The sequence below is a fragment of the Gallinula chloropus genome (genome assembly GCF_964237585.1).
Source record: "Gallinula chloropus genome assembly, chromosome: 5".
Taxonomy (NCBI): domain Eukaryota; kingdom Metazoa; phylum Chordata; class Aves; order Gruiformes; family Rallidae; genus Gallinula; species Gallinula chloropus.
The window spans coordinates 59,484,111-59,506,290 of NC_140090.1; the positions used below are offsets into that span (position 1 = coordinate 59,484,111).

General features: G+C 47.0%; 1 protein-coding gene across 7 annotated transcripts in view; it reads left to right on the plus strand.

Moving 5' to 3' along the window:
* The window catches only part of CAMK2G (calcium/calmodulin dependent protein kinase II gamma), a 114,934-nt gene extending 98,054 nt beyond the window's left edge, over window positions 1-16,880 (plus strand). For 2 of the 7 annotated variants that reach the window (XM_084265484.1, XM_084265485.1), the window contains 8 exons: window positions 709-777; window positions 2,378-2,422; window positions 3,097-3,145; window positions 5,184-5,297; window positions 9,567-9,642; window positions 10,109-10,203; window positions 11,307-11,552; window positions 14,216-16,880. In XM_084265484.1, the coding sequence (XP_084121610.1) occupies window positions 709-777; window positions 2,378-2,422; window positions 3,097-3,145; window positions 5,184-5,297; window positions 9,567-9,642; window positions 10,109-10,203; window positions 11,307-11,539 (681 nt within the window). In that variant the 3' untranslated portion in view covers window positions 11,540-11,552; window positions 14,216-16,880. Of the gene's footprint in view, window positions 1-708; window positions 778-2,377; window positions 2,423-3,096; window positions 3,146-5,183; window positions 5,310-6,964; window positions 7,091-9,566; window positions 9,643-10,108; window positions 10,204-11,306; window positions 11,553-14,215 lie in introns of all 7 variants that reach the window. The other 5 variants (XM_084265487.1, XM_084265488.1, XM_084265490.1 and 2 more) reach the window with 4 other exon arrangements.
* Window positions 16,881-22,180: the final 5,300 nt, after the last annotated feature.

The following is a 22,180-nucleotide window of genomic DNA, read 5'->3' on the forward strand; positions in this document are numbered from 1 at the left end:
GGGAAAGCAGAGAAACTGCTAGGCACCATACAGAGGACTTGCTATTTGGGCAACTACATAGCCTTCTCTTTGTGTCCCATCCCTATCCCTTTCCATGTTTTGGTCCTGAAGTGCCTTTGTTCAGGTTAAAGCAGGGACACAACACACCATACCTCACCCTTTCTCTACTTCTTCAAGACTGACCACACTTTTTCTTGCGTCAGTAGATTTCCTGGGACCCTCAGCATCATCATGTATCTAGAACTGTTCCCACACACTTTGGGATTCCTCAGACACAACTCCCACTTGTCCCTGGTTTGAAACTGCACCGTGACTATTGTGTGTCACTCACTGCTGCAGTCTCTTTGTCTTGGGACTGCTGCCATCTCTCATTCTTCTTCACCAAATACATTTGCTGGTGTGTAGTGCAGGATTCTCCCTGTCCCTTTGGGCTGCTGCCTTTTTCCCCTTCTATTTTCCTCCCTTATAGCTCTAGCAGTCCGTGCACACTTGGGTTTTGGTACATCCCTTACAATGTTTGATGCCTCTGAGGAAAGGATGATGTCCCAGTGACCTGGGCAGCACTCCCACTTCCTCCCTCTTCTTGGTGATGGAGCCTGTGGGGAGGGGAGGGTCTGAAGAGATGGTTGGGTTTGAAGCAATACTGTCATTTTCTTGCTGCCTCTGCTGCTCAAGCAGGGAAACTAAAACCATGTTTTTCTGTCTCAGCCACAGAGCAACAACAAAACCAGTATAGTAAGCACTGCAAAAGAAACACCCCCAGTGCAGACGTCCATGGTATCTTCCCCAACCGCTTTTTTTTTTTGTTTGGTTTAATTTTGATTCCGTCCTCTCCCCTTCTCTCCTTCCCCCCATCCTGAGTGCTGCTTGTGCTGCTCTGTTCCAGCTTGTGTTTTGGCTTCGTTCTGTCTGTGTCCCTGTGCTGCTGTGGGGCCTGATCACAGCCTCACAGGCTTTGGGGTGGGGGTGCTGAGCAGAGCTGTGGTTGGATGTGGGGATCGCAGCTTGCCTGGACTTCCCCTTGTGCCATCCCTGTATAGTTCTGTGTGTCCTGTTCAACTGTTCCTGCTGGCTTGTGGGAGGCTGATTTGGAAGGATAGAGTGGCAAGCTCCATCCACTCTTCAACACCCAGGAAATGGAGGATGGACTTCAGGACACCACAGAAGAAAGGGCAGGCAAAGGAGTCCTTTGATGGCCCATTTGGCCTGCTCAGTTGTGTGGTTGATCCTCTCCAGCTAGCTGACTTGCTGGACTAGCATTTTCTGTTTGGGCAGTGTGCAGTGGACTTCTTAGGGTGCCCTGTGCGTAGCATGTCTAATGGCACAGCTCGGTGTGGTCTGCCTCAGTATGCTTTGGAAGATCAGGCAGCAGCGCAGTGGGTGACAGCGGCGGATGGGCAAGTGTATATATCACTGCGCTGTCACGGGCCCTGGAGCCCTCCCTGAGCCACCCTGAAAGGGTGACAGCAGTGGGAGGAGATGGTGCAGGATCCTGAAGTCTTGTCCTGGTAATGAAGGGATGAGTGCAGGAGCTAGTTAGTGCCCATAGGAATGATAGCTGCTCTTTGTTGTATGTCTCTGGAGAGTTGGATTTGGCATTTGGGTGGGGGGGAAGGGAGTTTTCATGGTTTTGTCGTTTGCTGCAGTGCAGAGGGTTCTTGGGACGCTTCATAATTTTCTGCTTTCCCTTCACTGGCTTTGTTCATTATGGTTTTGATACTGAAGAAGCCATTCTAAATTATTAATTATTGTTGTTATTGAAATTGGATTGAATTTTAAAAACTTTTTGAAAAGTGTGCATTTTCCCACAGCCCAGTTCCCTTGGCAGCCCCTCTCTGAGAGGAATGGAGGTGGCCTGGTTTATCCCCTTCTTATTATGGAAATTATGAATGTCCCTTTTTTTTTTTTTTTTTTGGCTAAAATACCAAGCAAACTTTCAAAAAAAAATGGGAGACAAAGGCCCCAGCCTGGGATTAATCTTTCCTCTCCTTCTCCTGAAGCATTTTGCAGTCAGGATGCTGCTCAGGGGTCGTTACTTGGCTAACAGCTGCAGAGAGTGCAGGCTGGCTGCTCAGTTGCCATCTGACATTTGTGCCAGCCTCGTTCACTGGAGGCAAATTGGGAATTGGGGGCAACTGCAGGGGAGCTGGGGGCTTTGTCTCCTCGCGACTGTAGCTTTTAGTGCAGCCTCTCTCTTCAGGAAGCCGTCTGTGCAGGAGGTGTGTGCGTGCGCACGCAAGCACACGTGTGCTGTTTGGAGTTTGTGGTTTGATTTATTTTTTTTTGTCAGTCACCTTTTCTCCACTTGCTGGGGAGTGAATAGAAATGAGAGAATGCTGTAGGACTGGAGTTTAATGATTCTTCCATCCTTTCCTAGGAGCCTCAAACAACTGTTGTCCATAATGCTACAGATGGCATAAAGGTAAGGGATGTGGGAGTGTTGCCAGTGAAACCTCTGCTTCTCTCTTGTTGTTCTTGTCTTCGGGTGTCTTTCTTCGGTTTCTACCTTTCTGACGTCTGGTTTGTAGCACGATCCTGAATCCTGCTGGCAGTAGACTGGGAGGGTTGTGTTGTATAGCTGTGGATCTCTGGAAGAGGCTGTGTAGGGACAACTGTTCAGGTACTATCAACTCTTTCCTGCTGTGGTGTGTAATCATCACTCTCTTATATGTGGGGTGGAAGAGAAGATACAGGCACTTAAGTGCTTTGTGGTGTTTGGGTTTTTTTCTTCTGGAAATGCAGAACTGTTCCTCTGAGAGAGCCTTAGGAGCCTTTCTTGAGTTTCTTGTGGCTGTTCTTCCAAACAGAAGCAACTGCCATTTTATCTCATTTGACAGAGTTTGGTGACTTCTGTCCTTGTAAAAGTTCTGGGTGGATGGCTTTGAACGGCTTAAACACACAAAGCTGAGCAGAGATGCTGTTAAGCCTTGCTTAATATTCGTCCTGCTTCCATCCACAGCTTCTTTGTATCATGCTCTCCCTGCCAGCTCTGCTGATGTTTTTGCGCTTTTCCCCATCTTCCTTCACAAACGAATCAAACTATTTACTAATGCTCCTGACCGCTGATGCCTGGTAATGCTCTGTTCTGCCATGCAGGGTTCCACAGAGAGCTGTAACACCACAACTGAAGATGAGGATCTGAAAGGTAGGTGCTTTGCCTGCAATTTCCAATACAGTTAAGTGCAGGCAGGGGATCCTGAAGGTTCAATCATTGCCCTGAACTAGCTTCCCAGATCTCTGTCTGACTCGGCTCATAAATTTGCCATGACGCTGTCATTCCTGTCACAGTGGGACCATGTGTTGGGGAACCAGCTGACTTGGCCTCTGTGGCATATAAACACTGTTTGACCCAAGCTAACTTGGTTTTGTCTCAGACTTGGAATTCTTTTCTTGCAAATATCATAACCTGTTCATCTCCATAATCTGTTCCAGGCTTGGAAAATCCCTACCAGTCCCTTGAGGTTTGGAGTCTGGTTGTGGTTTTGTCCTTCCCTGTAGGTTACAGGCAGTTGAATCCTCTCTGTTACTGCTCAGTCTCCTTCTCACCCCTTTCTGGGAATCTCTTTAGTGACATGCACATACTTCCCTCTGTATTTTTTTTCTCTTTGGGTCTGTTTTTTGATTCTAAGATGAGGATCGTTCTCAACCTGTTGTCTCTGAATGGAAATTATTTTTTCGTGTCCTTGAGTGAGACATCAGAGGGAGAGGCTGAAAGAGATTTCACACCTTTCAGTGAACATATCATAAATATTCTGAGCTTGTAAAACTCTTCAGAAGGAGCTCTGAGTCCCGTATCTGCTCATGCTGCTTGAGCAGCTGTCCTTTTCCTGACCTCCCGAAGAAGGATGAGCAGACATTTTCCTGAATGAGCAGATTTGGGATGGGTGAATGCAGTTTGCATTCTGAGGCAAGTAAATTAATAGTTTGCATTTTGAGGCAGAGGTATATTCTCATTCTCCCCGTAGTCAATGTGAGTTACATACCCAGGGAAAAACAATGCTGACCCTGTGGTGTAAGCAGCAATGTCACCTCTGTCAGCTGGGCCTAGTTCCTAGTGCTTTTCCTGTGGCTTATCACAAGCTGCTGGCGCCTCTTCTGAGGAGTCACAGGGAGCAGAAACACATGCCAGTGAGTGAGTAGCTCTGCAATACAGATTGTTTCAGATAAGACTTGACATCGTTATAGGACAGTACTCTAGTTCCCACATTGTCACCAAAGACTGCTCCATGGTTTAAGAGCATAGCTTTGAAGGAAGGAAACTGGATGGTTTTGGTAGTGTGGTAATGAAATTGATTTATCTAATCTCTGCTGGGTATCCATCCAGAACATGTATTTGTCCAGAACCTTGTCTCCTTTGGCAGCTTTTGTTTAGGAGAGGTCTCAGACTTAAGCCAGTTGAGCCAACGGGTCCTTTTATGTCAGGAATACAAATGCTGTGAGGAGAGAAGGGCTAGGACTGGAACAGAAAGCTGGGGGAAGGAGGGCAGCGACCCAGGGCTAATCTGTGGAGAATTGTTTAGGGCTACATTGCTGCAGATCAAATCCAAGGGAGGTGTGGGGTGGGCAGAGGTTAAAAATTTTTGTAATAATTTTAATAGAGAGCATTTGAATGGCAGTTGGGAGGGAAGGAGCTTGCACAGTAATGGTTTGTGCTATGTCTAGCTCTGGTAATTTTAGTGGTTAAGCTTTGAGTGTAGCAGTGTTCACCAGTGTGGCTTTTCAGCTCCTGCCCCTCCCTGTTTTAAGCTGAGCAAACACTCAGGCAAAACTAAATCAACCAAAAGGTTTAGTGGTGGGGGGGTTCTCAGTGTTCTGCACAGCCGTGGGTGGCTCTGGGAAAAGGGGAAGTGCTTGTGCAATTCCTCTGCCAACTTATTTTCAGTGGACAACAGGTCTGTTCTGCTGCGGTGTAGGAGACATCGTCTTGCTTCGTCAGTGACAGTTGCCTAGCGAATATGTTGTTTCCACCATGGTGGGGCTAAAGGCAACGCTGGTTCCATTCTAAATGGCACAGCAGGTCCGTGTTGTAGAGCTGTCTACTTGGCTTTGCCCTGGAGGATACTCCTGCATGTTCTGTGCCCAGCATTGTGGTTTCTTTAATGTTCTCCTATTTCCTTTCTCTTTTTTATTTACTGAACTTGCGTGTTTTGTTTGTGTTTGTGTTTTAATCCCTGCCATGCTAGCTCCCCCTCTCTCCACCGGGGACGGCAGCTCAGTGCTTGAAGGACGGAGGCACAGTGAGAGCAAAACACAGACTGAGTCCATGCAGTCCCAGCTTTCTCTCTGTTTCTCAGCCAGTAAGTCCAGGGGTGCAGTGCTTCATGGCATCTTTTTCCACCCCTCCCTCCACCTAACCCATTTCTCCTTCCCCAAGATTTTTCCTTTCCTCAACTTCCTTCCAGAACATTGTGGGTTGGTTGTTTTTTTTTTTCATTTCCAGTACTCCAGAATAAAAAGAAATCATATCCCTTCCTGTAAAATGCCCTCCTTTGCACATTGAAAATTTCTAAACCTTTCCTTCCCTTTTGGAAAAAAAAAGAAGGAACCTCATCCTAGCTAATATCATTCCCTTGTGTTCATCTGGTTGAGATGTGGAGTTCTCTGCAGAGACACTGCCTTTTGGGATCTCCTTAGGCAAGTCACTGCATCTCTTAGTTTTCCTTGTGGTCAAATGGCCCAGCAGTGCAGGTCTGCTTGTGCATGAGGCTGAATTTGGTCTTCTGTGTCAAGAACTTCTGAGCACCCCAGACATGGATGGTGCTTAGGAAATACAAAAATCCAGTTTTTACAGACTGCTTCAAGGATGCTTTGGAAGGGAGGCTGTGGCTGCTGGAAAACCCCTCGCATTTCTGAGTCTGCTGTCAGTTGCCCTGAGTGAAAATCCTTGGATAATGTTGGCTCTGAGGGACGTTTCTCTGTTGTGAGCTTTTCATTGTGTATCTGTCTTGCTAGCTCAGTTAGCTGGTACCATGGTTAGTCTGCCGGTTATGGTACCGTCTGCCTGACCTCTCCTGAACGGGCTGGGCTGCCTCTGTAGGGGAGCAGGTAGCTGAGAAACTCTGAAAATGGACATGAAAACAGCTAGTAGGCTGGGGAAAAAAGTCTTTGTGGGATTCCCAAACTTTCCCCTACACAGACATACAGTATTTGCTGCTTATTTAAAGCTATAACGGAAGGATCTTTAATATGAGCTGGGACTGCCTGGAGTATTTGATTCCATTCAGGTCAGTCTGGGAAGGAAAGAACAGGCATGCCCTCTTCTGTCTGCCTCTGTCCTCCTTCCCTGGTTTCCTGCACACAGCAGCAGTGTCTCATAGGATGCAGCAGTTACTTTTTTTTGAAGTAGCTCTAAAGGTGTCAAACTGCTGGTTTGTGAGGTGCAGTGGGAAAGGTGTTTTGCCCACCCAGAATGGAAGGGAAATGATCTCTTCTAAAGTCCTTTTTGCTGTGAACTGTCCATCACTGCTTTCTTGTTAACTCCTTCCTCTTGCTCATAGCAAGGCGCTGCTTGGTACACTGAGGAGTGCCGAATCGCCACTTCTCTGCCAAGTAGAGCAGCATTCTCCCACCCCACTCCCCTCCAAGCTGGGATCTGCAGTGATTTGGATGTCCTACTTCCTTTCCCTTTCACTCGCATCTCGCACGTGCCCTCGTGCTGCTCTGGCACTCCTCTGACCAGTGCTTTAGGTCACCCGCAAACTACCTCCGGCAGCATTAGTGCGATTCCCGCTGTGCTGTGGGGGTCTCCTGCGCCGGTGGCAGGGTGGTCCCCTCTGAGTGGTGCCCAGCCCAGCCCATGCGTGACAGAGGCAGGAGAGCAGGTAGAGGTTGCTGGTTGTCTCTGTGTGCCGATGGGTTGGGGCTGTGTGTGTTTGTACTTCTCTGTTGGTTTTTATTTTGCTTTCTGTTTTTTTGTTTGTTTGTTTGTTTGTTTATTATTTTAACGCTTACATTTGTTTTGCAGCTACACAGTCTTGTGAAGAGAAGCTTCTTGCCTGGGACAGCCCAGGGCAGACATTGGAGTTAGAGCGAGCTCGGTCGGAGCCCTTGCTAACTCCAGTAGTTCCCTTTGTACTTAACCGCGCACCGTGTAAGTTAGCAGCTGCGGAGCCGTAGTGGAGTAGTGCAATTAATACTAGTTACGTAGATGCAAAGACCCCACCTCTGCGCCCCTCGGCCGTCCGAGAAGGGGCGGAGCGCCCCTCTGAGCGGGGTGCTGCCGGCGGGAGCCACGGCCGCCCGCGCCCGGAGGTGCCGGCCGCGCCCCGGGGCCGCTCCCGCCTGCAGGGAGCGGCGGCGGCCGCCGGGGGGCGCCGCGGGGCCGCGGGGAGGCGCGGGGAGCCCCAAGGCAGCCGCGGGGGCTCCCGGCCGTGAGCTCTGCCCGGTGCTCCGGCCCAGCGCCGCCAAAGGTGCTGCCCTGGGCCCCGCTGGCGGGCGGCGGTAGCGGGGCGGCCTCTGAAGTTGCTCAGAAAAGGCAGTAGAATAGCCGTGTGTCACTCGTACCCGTGCTGGTGCATGCTTGCCTCCCTCCCCTTTGTGTCTTTCCGCGGTACAAGTTTAGGACGCCCCGTGGATTCGTCAGGGGCGGTGGGTGCAGGTGCCTGACCCCGTGTCCTCCGGAAGGACGGACAACCCGCTGTGTGCCAGTCGTAGCTCGGGACATGTAGTAAAAGCAAGAAGACGAGCACAGTCTGATGGGATGGGCTTGTGTTGAAGGATAGGGCTGATGCTGCTGCAAGGTGACGTTTAGGAAGGGTGATGCAAACCTCCTTGGGATGAGTCAGCACGTGGTGGTGGCGGCTGTGGGCTGCAGATTTCCTCACTCCTCCCAAACAGAGCCTTTCCCACGGACTCTTTGTTCTGGAATGGGAGGGAGGTTGAACAAGTAGCCCTGCTTCATGCAGGAGCAATTCCAGACGACTTGGGTGTCGAGACATTTTTCACAATAGAAATATCCCAGCGTGTGGCTTTGATCCTTCCCCCCCCATACATCTTTCCGATGTGTGGAAGTGCATCCAGCCTGAATGGCAAAACCAGCTCCTTTACTCTGATGAGCCAGATGTCCCCTATCTGAGATGTTTCTGTGGCTGGCTGAATGGTATAATTCTCTTCATTGATTTCCAGAGCGGGTGTAGAAATCCTTCCTAGCCAGTGAGATTATCATCTTGTTGCTCTGCAGCTGCACTTGACAGTGGTGGGATGAGATGCACATATGGATGGAAGTTTACAGGACAGACCAGTTCAGACTAGCATCTTCTGGCATTTAGAGTGGAATTCAGCTTCCCTGACTTGGACATCTAAAGATAGTGAGTTGGATTTAGACATCATAGCCCTAATCCTGGGTATCTGAGATACCTCAGGTGAGACTTCCAGAACTGCCTGTATTTCTTTCAGGGCTAAGGGACAAACACGCAAGTGACTGGTTCCATTTCAGACACCTACATTTTAGATGCTTAAGGACAGATAAATTTCCCTTCTGGTGGTAGGAATTGTAAGTTATTTGGTAACATTGAAGTTAATGCTAGAGCACCTCCTAAATGCTTGTATAATGTGCAGGATATTTAACTATAGGGTAAGTGTGGGGAAGGCTGCAGAGATGTGAGGGTGTGCATACAGGGTCAGGCATGTAAAGGGTGCACATATATAGCTGTAGAACTAAAATTATGTTATTTAACAGAGCTGATGCAAACCTTGCTAGTGTTAAGGACTTGTGAGATCAATGAGTGTTGGAACACTTCAGAGGGGATGGGGCCTGGGCTGTGGAAAATCAAGAGAAGAGAGTGCAGTGGTGCTGGCTGGAGAGGGGACAAATAATAGTAGGCAGCTGGCACCTGTCTTCATTCATCTTGTGTCCAGTGTACTGGGTTGGGTTAATGGCAGTGCTGTCACTGCTGAAAAGAGTTGTACATAGGGACTGGCAGAAGCTAACTGCCTGAAGAACAGGGTATGCACTGGTACATGGCTTAGGACCTGTTCATCCAACCCATCCATCCTGCTGTGGTTGTCTTTCTAGCTTGAGGAAGTCATCCCTACATGTCCCAGTTGCTTGTTTGCAGCATTCATGATAGCTGAGGTATTGGTGATGGTGATAGGCAAGTTGTTGGGAGACTTTTTCCAATTGGCTTGATCTATGTAGTGGCCATTTGTATGTGATTACTGTGTTGAAGGGTTTCCACGCCTTAAGCTGCCAGACAAATGCTTCACGTTGGCAGGTTCACTGACGTTCATTGGTCAGACTCCTCAGAAGCACCTCAAGCTGTCATTCAGGACAGACCTCTGGTGCCTTAGACTTTTCTAGAGAGAAAAAAAAAATGAAAAATCGAACATGACATCTTTATTTCCTTTCTCCCTGCATTATGGGATCACCATTCCCCTCTCATACCACCGCCCCTTTACTCTCATGTGGATGGCTGTCATTACTGCATATCTTCAGAATGCAGGGAGCAGCATCCTATGAGGTCTAGACTAAAGGTGCTCTGCAAATTGCTTGTAGGAAGCACCCATTATCCCCATATTCCCACTGAAGTCTTATGAACAATTAAATTGCTCTTTCTTCTTGTTTGCAGTGCGTAAGCAAGAGATCATAAAGATTACAGAGCAGCTGATAGAAGCCATCAACAATGGAGACTTTGAGGCTTATACGTAAGTACAGATGTCTTCTGACAGGTTGTTTATCAGTTTGCAGGCAAGTGATGTTCTGGCTTCTGGGTATGAGGAGTTGTTGAGCAGTCAGGGATGGTAAAAAGTCTTACACTTTTTAGCCTCCATCTATTAGGAGTAGGGATATGGTAGAGCTCTCTGAATGAACATCAAATAGAAGTCAGGTAACAAACAGCAACAGGAGTGACAAAAGGAAAATGTCCTGGCTTTGTAAGAAGGGGGGCAGGGCGCAGTGAGATGGTCAGAGAATGAAAAAAAGCCAGAACCTTGGAGGCTTGTTGTATGTGAAATGCCAACTACCATCAGCTCTCTGGGGTTGCAGTAGGACTGAGACCTCCAGGAACCTATTCCTTGGAGTAGGAAAATAAATGCCATACCAGCACTTCATTGTGTAAATAGCCCTTGGGCTGAAATGCAGACTGTAAGCCTGTGGTGCTTTTCTTTGCAGAAAAATCTGTGATCCTGGCTTGACCTCATTTGAACCTGAAGCACTGGGGAACCTGGTTGAAGGAATGGATTTCCATAAGTTTTACTTTGAGAACTGTGAGTGGGTAGATTTGGTAATACCAACAGCCTTCTCTCTAGTCTTCCTTTATGCCATATTTTTGGGGTAAAAATGCCCTTAATTTTTAGTGGCTAACAAAGCCAGCAACAGCTCCATTGTGCACTGGTCATGATGCATTCCTAAGAGCCACGATGCTTTATCTCAAAAGCCTTTTCCAATGACAGTTTCAGTATAGGCATACGATTTGCCTGGTGCAGATATTTTGTAAGCACGGACTGTAGGAGCTTTGTCTTCAGGCACCACACTTCCTACTGTTATGGAAATGGAAAAAAAGGCATGTATTTTTATGGAAGAAACCTGTGTGTTCGTGGGGTAGACATACTGAATGGTCAGACATAAAGATAGTGATACACAAGTCAGTCACACCTTCACTTTGAGCTTTCCCTGGATGGTTTCAGATCTCTAACACCCAGTGAACTTTTTATGTGGATACAAGGGTCACCGTGTCCACCTGGGGCTGGAAAACGAGTTGGGAGAAATGTTATCACTTTATACCAGTGGATTTGCCTGCCTTCCTGGATGTCTCCACAGAATGAGATAATTGAAAATTAAATCCTAATGTATTCAATTTGTTTTATTTTTGTGGTTAGGTCAAGGTCCTTAGTATAGGCAATTCCTGGTGCTCAAAGTATGTAGAAACTTGTCTTTCTCAAAAGCCTGTTCTGGAGTGATTTTTATACTTCTCTGAGGCGTGTTCATATTTAATGTAAACTTAGTTTAAAGATATCCTGATTATTGACTCATTTGCAACAATATTCTGTAATTAAAAGATTTTTTCATATAACTGAAGAAACAGCAGCACTGATGTTAGAAAAAGTGGCGAGTATGCTTTGCAGAAGAAGTGGGAGCAAAGGGGCCAGGGAATTCTAGGCAATAAGAAGTGCACAGCTCCTAAGGAGAAGAATAGGTGATAGGGGAAAGAATTGCTTGGATTTTGCCTGGAAAATTGCAGGAGCAATTTTTATTGTATCCCAGAATCCAGTGGAAGGTGAGTAGAATACGAAAGAGGTTGGAGGATGTTAGAGAGCTTTTTACTTCTTAGTAGTAAAGCGACGCTGATGTTTTTTGCATGTTCTGCCAGTACTGTCGAAGAACAGCAAGCCCATACACACCACCATCCTGAACCCCCACGTCCACGTCATTGGTGAAGATGCTGCCTGCATCGCGTACATCCGCCTGACGCAGTACATCGATGGCCAAGGCCGGCCCCGCACCACGCAGTCTGAAGAGACACGGGTCTGGCACCGCCGGGATGGCAAGTGGCTGAATGTCCACTACCACTGCTCCGGAGCTCCTGCAGCACCTCTCCAGTGAGGATCAAATACAGGTATGGACCACCAGGGAAGGAAGGAATATATCATACACCCAGCTAAGGCTGCTATAGAGTCTCCATCTCTGGAGATATTCAAGACCTGTCTGGACGCCTATCTGAGTGATATGTGCTAGGGAGCTGCTTTGGCAGGGGGGTTGGACCCGATGATCTCTTGAGGTCCCTTCCAACCCCTACAATTCTAATTCTATGATATGTGGGAATTCAATATTCAGGGCTGTTTGGCTGGTGATGAGAGAACCATTGTCAGTTGTCTGCAGGCTAAAAACTTCTGCTGATCAGTTAGTGTTGCTTTCTGTAAGCCCTGTCCTCTGGACTCGGCAGGATTATCTGCTGCTCCTGAGAAACCCGAGTTGTGTGCCAGACAGTTGTTCCTGTGTATAGCTACTCCAATAGCAGCAGTGCTTCCTCCCAGGTACACAGCTCTGTGCTGGGACACAGTGCTAACCCAGAGCAGAGAGGAAGAGTATCTCATGCTGTGTGTGTGCTTGCCAGCTGTCAGGGATCTGCCTTTACCTGCTGGTGATTTCAGACAATTTTTTTTGATGAGAATCGTATTCTAGACAGGATATTGTAAAAAATCCAGGCAAAACAATTTCTTTGCCATAAGGATAAAGATCTATTCATACACACTTTACTACTGATTTTCTGACTAGCAGAAGCTATTCAGTGTACAATGTTCAGAAAGCTCAGGAAAAAACCAATCTAACCAAATAAGAATGTTGGAGGATTTAAAATATCTCCCCAGTTACCTTGCCACAATTCAGCATTGGAGGAAACTTTTATTATGAAATGTGTTATGAAGAAGGAATTGTTGCTTATGCCTGAAGAGCAGCAGATATATTTACTTCTGCAGCATTTAGACATTTTTGTTTATTGTCTTAATGGTTTCTTCTAGTTAGATGTATAAATTCTGCCTCTTTTTTGTTTATGCTAAAGTATACGTCACATTCATTTTAAAGATCTAAGTTTCCTAATCTTAGGATATTTTTACTAAAGATTTTTTGTATTTAAGGGCAAACACAAAAAAAATTTACACCTGGGAGACAAGCTTTTTTTAATGTGGTCCTCTGAGGATAAGCCACTCAAGTATAGTTACTACTTGAGTCCTAGTCTTGTGTACTGCTTGGGACTATGTCGAGAGCGGTTTTTATTCTTATGTGTTGTGAGGATTCAACTCTACTGAAGGCAATAGAACAGAATGTTAACTATCACAAGTGAACTACAAAGGTCACAGATGGAACTTCAGCAAAAGCCAGTTGGGGGCACCAGATGCAGGGAAGCTTTCAAGAGAGCATAATCAACTGAATTTCCAGGGAATAAGGCTGTGAGAAGGATAAAGCTTTTGCAGGGAAACAAACAAACAAAACTTGCATCATTTTCATCTCAGAGATGCTGAGGGAGACTTCTGTCCTGAATTTGGCCCAAAAAACGATGTAGAAGAAATTATTAATTTCAAGATTGGTATGGCTCAGTGGCTATGCCTAAGAGTTCTGAGGAAGCTTAGGAATGGAGAGTCTTTGCTGCTACTGAAGAGGTATGTTTCCTTGACTTTGCCTGGCTGCTGAAATGTTGCACTTCCTCCAAAAGTATGTGCTGGAGGGTTTCTGAAAACTGCATAGCAGAAGCCATTTCCAAACCACAAAATATTGGTTAAAACACTATTTTTAAAAAGCCTATAAACCAAACTGAAGTTGAAATATTTGCATGCATTTCTAGGGCCTGGAGAAGGTGTAACCACATGCAATTGCAAGTCGGGTCAGTGTGGGTAGCCCCTATCTAAACACATTGAATCATTTTGGAGCAGCACTGGGTCATGTGGGTATGGATGAAGAAGAAATGAGATTAATAAGAATGCTTGAATAAAAATCAGTGATTTCTTCTCACCTGGAGGCAGAGTTCAGTTTAGGGTAAGACATCTTAAAAGGAGACTGCAGCAGGAAAGAAGTTTGAGGTTAATCAGAGGACATCTGCATAAAGAGAGTAGGAAGGGAGAAAGCTAGTAAGAGAGTTTGCATCAAAGATTTGCAAATTAACAGATGGTAGAAATAAGATTTTTTTTCTTGGCTACCTTTTCATGGCAGGACAATGCTAAGCAAACATGAAAAAAAGCCCCAAACAAACAAAACCAACTTAATAGCGATCCAAAAAAGCAGTCATTAGGGCAACTTTGCAGAACTGCAGAAAAGCTCATACATTTGTTTAGGTAACAGGAACATTCAGAGACAAAAATTGAAGACTTATAAAAAATAAAAAAAAAGGAAAAAACTCTTCCAGTTCAAGGCAAAAGCCAGTTGGAGCTGAAGCAGAAACTTTGACCAGAGCCTTGGGAAACTTCTTTGACTTCTGGGATGTGTCACTATTAGGTAGTGGGCCCAAGTCTCCTCCAATTAAGCCAGTAATTCCTTTTAGCAAGTAGTGAACTTTCATTGACACAATTAGCCACCTGGGAGGGAAAGTGTGTGCCTCTTGTCTTCCTGGCTCTCCTCATGAGTCGCAGCCTGTGTTGCGTTAGGAAGGGTTTCTGCCTGCACCAAACAGCCTGTATGAAACGTGTTTTCTTTATTGTGTACAGCTAATGTTTGGCTTTATTTCCTTCCATCTTCCATCCCATTCTTCCCTCTCCTTTCTGGGTGGATGCTACCTCTTCCTGACTGCAGCAAGTTGTGGAGATACTCAGCTGGAGGGCAATATCTTCTTAGCAAGCAGCTCTGGAGTGCCTGAGTGACAGCAACGGTCATGTCTGTTTTGACATTAAAAAAAAACAAAAACAAATTACAAACAGGCAGCAGCCAAATGCACGAAACCCTGCATGCATCTGATGCTCCAGGCGCTGCCTTTCTGTTGTTTTCCATGGATCCATCGTGTCTGTTTCTGCTGTACGAAGGTGTTTTTAAATCTAAAAAAAAAAAAAGACATGTTGTTTGTATAAAATAATAAAAAACAGGAATAATGCTAAATAAATGACAGATTATCCAACATGCCCCCTCCCCCAGGGCTAAAAAAATGGCAGCAGCTGGAACATCTTTCAGAAATGAAGTGAGGGGGAAAGCAAAAGTGAAGGAGAGAGAAAGAGAGAGGGAGAGCAAAAAAGGAGGCAGCTTGAGCAGCGGATGGCTGAACTGTTCTCCACAAAGCCACGGTGGAAGTTAACATGGCGTTCAGGTTGTGCTGCGACTCCAGCCGGTGAGAGGTGGCAAGGAGACCCCAGAGGAGCCAGTGTGAAGACTGGGGTTCAAGAGAGAGGAGGTACTTCTCTTCCTATTGCCTGGCAGACTGACTTCAGCCTGAGTTGTTTCTTCGATTTCTGCACAGCAGGAACGCTATGGAAAGCTGGTTGCTCGGCTGCTGGATCCCAAAACAGACTTTTTTTTTTTAAGAAAAAAAAAAATGGAATGTTGATTTAAAACTAAAGGTGGAAGTAGGGATTGGAAAAATGGGTTTAAGTGAATATAACTTAAATAGAAGCTTGCTCTTCAGAAATAACTGGTTTTAGAAACAGCCACTACCTGGCCAAACACAGAGGTTTGAAGCCAGCTTATTTAATGTAACAAAACAAAACAAAGCATTGTGTCAAGAGCAGAGATTTTAGAGGAAGAGGGTACATGTATGAGACTTTTTTTTTTTCCTTTCTAGTAGCATAGTTGGGATCCACAGTGCTGCAGAACACGTGTTCGTTAGGAAGCAGACAAAAACCTTAGTGTTATGTTCTTCATGAAGACTTGCACATACACTCCTATATGAGGCATAAATAGCGTGTGTTTTTTATACTGAATTATATGCACCCATAGAATCAAAGGGGTTCCCTGGCCTCCTGTTTGATTTGTTTGGTCTCTGAGTAAAATAGCAGTGGGAGCCAGCAGCCCCAGCCAGGTGCTTCTCCCCACCACGAACCCATCTGATGTTTGTAAGTGTCATGTTTCCTAGTGTTTATTTGGGTAATTTTTCTATTTTTTACAGTGATGTCGTAACACAGAAAACTATCAGATCAGAACCTCAAAAGTTGTAGCTGAAGGACTCTAGGCCACCTCCCTGTGTTGCCTCTGGGTGTTAGATGATACCTCACGAAGCAGAGGGAAAAGGGAATTAGCACATGTGATCTGATGTTTGTCCTTTGGGACTATTCATGTTCCATGTTTCTTTGCTGTGAGAGGAGTCCATTTCCTTTATTCATTGGGTGGGGAATGTGGAAGTGTTTTGTTAACCTTATCAAGGAGGGAGCCAAGCCCCAAGATGGTGATGGCCTTTGGGACATGATAGGATTTGTCTTGACCGAGAGAAGGCATCACTTGCAGAAATTGGGATGGCTTTTACCTGAATTTCTGTCTACCCCCTAATAATTTTCTAATTAAAATTGACCTCATTGACAGTGTGCTAGATGTAAGGCAAACTTCTTACAGACTATGGAAGAGAAGAAAGGTAATTTGGAATTTTAATCCTTTAACTCCAATGCAGTAAATAAAACCTGTTGCACAAACTGCAGCAGTGGTGCTGCAACAGATAGCTCTCTGCTCCCTTAATTAGAGAGGTGCTATCAACCCATGCCAGGATTACATCAGCTAACCCCTGATGAAGGAAAAGACCATCCACACTTCCCAGGTTTTTCTTTCCTCCCTCCATGCCCCCCCAGGGAGGAGTGTGGGGACTGAACCCATGAGGGGCAAACACTAGATTTTTTTTTTGAAAGTTTTTTTTCTTAAGACAGCACTAAGCCAGTGAGTGAAGTGGAAAAGTGAAAAGCCTTGATATTTTATTCAGATTTTTTTTAAAGCCACAAAGAGAGAGCAAACAGGAGATTTAAAATTATGCCATTTTAAAAAGATAAATACAAAACATTATGCATGCCTTCTTTAGGTCTGGTCTTCCTTGTCTCTTTACCTGATTAATAATTAAAAAGAAAACCCTCTGTATTAAGTACCTGCATCTTTCAAAGAAAATTTAAAAAGAGAACTGTTGGGTTTTTTGGTTTTGCACAGTCTTGGAGACAAACTCTCTTTTGGGTTATTTTTTGTTTGTTTGTTTTGTTTCCTTTTAAGTTAATGAAAACCTTAGCTTGGTATGGCCATTATCAAACACAGCTGTACACCTTTAGCATTCTTAATGTTCTCTTATGGGGCTAATATAAGCATCTATATAATATATATTATAAATATCACATTTTAAACAGGAAATGGAAGGCATTTGATGCAGAATTTTTGCATGATATAGAAATAATTAAAGTTAGCTAGTGTTTGTTTGTTTGGTCTGAATGTTGGTAGAACCTTCATAGCTTTGTTACAATGAAACCTTGAACTGAAGATATTTAATAAAATAACATTTAAACAGTGCAAAGGTTTGTGTGTCATATTTATCTCTTAAGCCATGGGACATTGTGGAATTGGCATTTCTGGGATAAGGGTCAATCTACAAAGGCATTTTTTTTCTTGTGTCAGTAAATCATGTGACTTTAAAATGTCATGTTTAAAAAGCAAACAAGGTGAGTGGCACCATACTGAAAATGAGAAAATATTAGTGTGAATAGAAACAAAGGGACATCGGAACCTGTTAAAATCAACTTTGTGGCATTTCCCTGGCAGATCATGGGGAAATGTTGCTTCTGCTCGGGGCAGCCTAACTGCTGGCTAGCCTGTGCTGTTACTGCTCGGTCTGTGCTTCCCTCACCAGTGCTTCAGAGACTCTGGGAGAAGAAGCCATCTTGCCTTTGGCTTGGCCTGATGTAACCCTGATGAGCTCGCGTCGGGTGGCAGCTCTTGTATTTGTGAGCTGGTGCGTCCTGTGTCCCAGCCGGGACGCTCCTGCGGAGGCCCAACTCAAACCACTGCCTGGTCCAGCAGTGTAAGTCGTTAAAATTTGGTTGGATTTAGTCTGTTCTGTTGCCTCTTGTTAGAAGCATTCGATTTCTGCTCCTTTGGCTAGGCTTTGTTGCACACAGGCCCTCGCAGCTGTGGCATTTTTCCTTTATTTCCCACCTTGCTGCGTTCATGCTGCGCTCTGAAGTTGCGCCTGCAGCATGTGCCACCCCTGCCTTCTCTGAGACCCCTTCCTGTCTGGCTGGTGGGGACAGAGATGCTTTCTTCCGCACAGCTGAGGTGCGTGGGGTCTGGGGCCGTTCCTGCTGTGATGGCACTGGGGATGCGCATCTTGTTTGGGTACCGGCTGCAGCTAAGCCGTGAGCGGCTCTAGCTGGCGTTTGGGGCACGGTTTGGTTGGCCTTCCCCTCCCCTGAGCTCTGCCCAGGTGCGTCTGGGAAGCACTGCAGATGGGAGGGGGTGGCTTCGCCTCATCGCCGAAAGGGTTCAGTGTGCTTAATCCCCTTTAACTGCAGCAATTACCTAGTAAATAGGTGTCAGTTGCTGCTGCTTAAAGAGATGATTGCTTTTGCTGCCTGATGAAACAGGAGGAAAATTGTCCTTAGTGTTTTAAGGGAGAAGGTAAGAGTTTTACAGCCCACTTCACGGGACGGAAGACAATCTGTTCATGGCCAGGAGAAGGGTATCCTGCTATTATGGAAGCAAGCAGAGGTTCTGCTATGATTTCTGACATCCAAGGCAGCATCGGGCAAGGCCCCTCCCGAAGCAGTTACTGATCGTTCAAGAAATGTTGCAGTATGATCCACTACACACTAGGAAAATACCCGTAAAGTTAGTGGTGATTTTCCATGTTCTTATTGCTCTTTTAACCAGGACAAGGGTTATTTAAACACTTGCTGAAAGCACAATACTCAGACTAATGCTTATGTCAGGAATATTTATGTGGCATGTATATTGATGGGGATTCTCAGAGGGTTCCTGTGTAGATGCGTGATTTAAGTACATTTTTAAAAAGCTGATGGTGTTCCATTTCAGCTGTACCGTATGTGCTTTTACCACTAATAGCAACTAGGCAGCCTTGGGCAGGGCACTGGATCATCATACCAAGGGACAGTCTGGTCCAGAAGGGGTTCCTGTTTACTTATGTGTTACCTGACAGCAGGGATTGGGAGTGGTACTCATCTGCGATGTGATAGCTCCAGTGTTGAGCTATCAAGCAGAGATACTCTCAGAAACTTATTTTCTCGTACGCTGTGTCTGGTAAAATCTGCTCATTGTATTGGATGGCATTTTGCTATCTGGGAGAAGTGTCCGAGCACGGCTTCCTAAGTGCCCTTCCTCCCTCCCGGTAGATGCGCATGCATGCCAGTGGTGGCAGGGGGAGTGCTGGTGTGTGGAACTAGATTATCTTTGCGGTCTCTTCCAGTCCAAACCAGTCTGTGGTTCTATGTTTTCTCACACAGGCTGATTACCTGTGGAAGCCCTATCATTCATGGCAGCTTTTACCTGTGCCCAAATCAGATTTCCCTTTAAACTCGGATTGGTCTGCATCTCGCTTGCTAGGCTAGTGGCATGAAGTCTGGCAGGATGCTTTTGTGCTATAGGATGCATGAGAGCTGAGGAGAAGCACAGGCAGAAATACACCTTGAGCATTGAGATAATTTCCACTTTATTATGAAAACCATTACCTTTTACTTTTGTGTTAACTGATAGCGTAGGCAAACGGACAATTTGACTAGCAATCAGAAGATTTGTGATCTGTTTGTGTTACTGCTGTGGCTCTGTGGGGTGACTGCAGACAAGCTGCTTGTGTACTTTGGCATTCCCATTTGTCCCTGCAGATAGTTAGACTGACCTCTCTAGAAATTTCTGGCAGAGGCTGGCTACCAGTGATGCTGAGCACCTGGGTGGTATTGCAGCTACACATCCCAGATGGCTTCTTACCACCACCCCCCGCCCCGAACCGGATTTGAAGGATTTGAGGCTGCAGACTAATGGACCTGGAATGCTTGTTTATTTGGGTTTGGTATAAATTTATTTTAGAGTTGGGAGAGGTGGTCCTTGGGAGCACTTAAAATGGCTGGAGTGGAGGGTTATGAATTTTTTTCCTTGAGATCCTTTGTGCCTGAGAGCTCCTCACCTGCAGGAATGCCCTGCCTGCCAGTAAGGAATAGGAATTTACTGGTGTGTAGCATAGGAAAGAATTTTAATCACTTAGCAGGTCTTAGAAAACAAAAATGTTTGTGGTTTTCAAGACAATGTGGCCACAGTGTAAAAAAAAATCCAAGTCTCACTCTATGATTTCCTTATACCACAGTGGGGTACTCTAAAGCACAGGTGGGTGGATGGGGGAGATTTACATCATTTCACTTCCCGTAATTACCTGTAAATGGATGGGCAGGATTACATTTTTCACAGAACACCTTTTTGTTAATCCATCCTACCTTCTACCACTGTGTGTTGGCAGGGTTGTGAGCAGACCAGTTCTTGTTGGAACGAAGTACTGTCCCTGTGTTTCTGTGGAAAAATGTAGTGTTCATACCAACTGAGTAGAGCCTGCAAAAATTGCATCAGGGCTGTGCTTCAGAGGCCTTGTTTACACTGGAACATCCTATAGGTTACACCACCAGTTACTGCAGTGCTACTGCCGTATGGTTGTTCGGGCTCCAGAAAGCAATTATTTATTGGCTTACTACACGTTTAGAAGTTCAAAATAAACTGGGGAAAGAAAAAAAAGTACTTAGGCAACAAGGAGTCCTTTGAAATTAATTGCTTTGGGTTTATCATGTTGTATAAAAAGCCCCAACTTTGAGACAGATTGTCTTAAGTAGTTTTAAGAACGCATCTCAGTCTGTTTCAAATTACTATTGATGCTGAGATTATTTTAAATATCCCAAGAAGGCAGGCAGGTAAATTCTGCTGTGGTGATTTGAGGAGGAAAGAGAAGTTTGGAGAGATGGGGTGTGTTTTGGGATTTTTTTTTGTCTAGTGAAGATTTAAGTGCAATCTTGAGCCACTATTGCTGCACCTCTTTAGCATGCTAACAGTGTCCAACAGACCCTCCTGTCAGTGATTCCCCCCAGTGTAACTGGCGGGACTTGGGGGGAGAGTGGAACTATCAAAAAATTATTTTTTTATAAAGTATTTTCCAACTGTGGTTTTAATGGCGTCCTGGGTTCAGCAAATGGTAAATCCAGCTCACAGAACGTAGTACTGGATCATAAACACTACAAAGCATGTGAGACGGTGCTGAACTGCAGATTCCCTCAGTTGGCTCAGGTTTGCTCAGCTGTTTCGGGAAGGGCAAGGTCTGTGGTGGATGGGGTATCACCTGCTGCTGCCACACTCGCTTTGGGGTGGCTGTAGGCAAGGGGACAAGATTTAACCTGTTGTAAGCCCTGTGGCACGTGTTTGGGTTAATTCGTCAGAAATGCAATCACGTGTTCAGAGATGTGCTGCTGGTATTTCGGCAGTGTGCTGGGCCTTGCGATGGGATTGCTGCCTTGTCAGCCCTGCTGAGGTGGGGGTGCAGGCAGCCAGAAGCAGGACAGGCTTCTGAACCAGCCCACGACACGACTGCCCATAGTTTGTCTGCTTTACTTTGATTATTTGACACACCTGCTAACTCAGGCTTTACGGGCTTGCAGGAGCACGGTACAAACTGAATAGCAGAGGATGAAAAGCCCTGGATAAATGTGTCTGAAAGCAGCGACTTTGACCTTTGTCAGCTTTTCAACTGAGGAACAGGTCACTATACAGCAAATTCACATCCTGTGGTGCTTTTTGTAGTATTTTTGGGGAGCAATACTAAGGCCATTCTCAGTCTGGGGAACGGGAAGCAGGTGCCACGTTCCCTGAGCCCCAGCTTTCCCTTTGCCCGCTCCTCTGCTGCCATAGCCCGTTCTGCTGCTTCTGGCCGCTCCTGCTAACCTGGCGGAGATTGTCACCGCTCTGCAGCATTGTGGGTGCTTTCTGACCACCGTTGGAAAGCAGGACCCCCTAACAGCCCTCCCACGCTGCTGGCCGCTTCTCCAGCCTCTGCTGAGAAGAAACGTCCCTGGAACGTGGCTCCACGTCCCCTTCTCCCTTTCCTGCTCCAATCTTCTCTGCCTTTCCGCGCAGAAACCGTTGGGCTGCTGGGGCGGGCGCTGCCCCAGGGGCTGGCACCGGGGCGCCGGGCCCTGCGCGCCCCGCGAGCTGCGGCGGCGGCACCCCCCGCCCGCTCCGCCCGCGCAAAACCGCAGCGCGCGGCGGCGCTTGGCCGGCACGGGGGTGCGTGTGGGCGGGAAACCCGCCGCAGCGTGCTTCGGTAACGGCGTGCGGCGCCCGGGAGCGCCCCGAGCCCACCCCGTTCGGCTTCTCCCCCGAGCAGCCGCCCCCAGCCCAGCCCCTCCCCGCGCCGTCCCGCTCCTGGCGTACCCGCGGGGCCCGGCCTGCTGCTGGCGGCGGCCCCGCCGCGAGACGCCCGGAGGGCGGGGCCTCCCGCCCCTCCCTCCCGCGGAAGATGGCGGCCGAGCGGCGCAGCGGCGGCTCCCCCAGCGGCCGGAGGGACGCCCAGCGGCCGGGAGCCGGCGGCCCGAGGCCGGCCTGAGAGCTCCCTGCGGTGCCGGGGGACGCCTGCCCTCCGGGAGCTGCGCTCTGCCCACGCCAGCCCGCCCGGCGGGGCCTGCCTGCGGCAGGTGAGGGGGAGGAGGAGGAGGGCGGCGGGGGAGGGTAAGCGGCGCTGGCCGGGGGAAGTTGTGCGGCGGCTGGGGCAAGCGGCCCCGGGCGGAGGAGGGGGGAGCGGTCTGCGAGGGGCGCCCCCGCGCCCGGCGG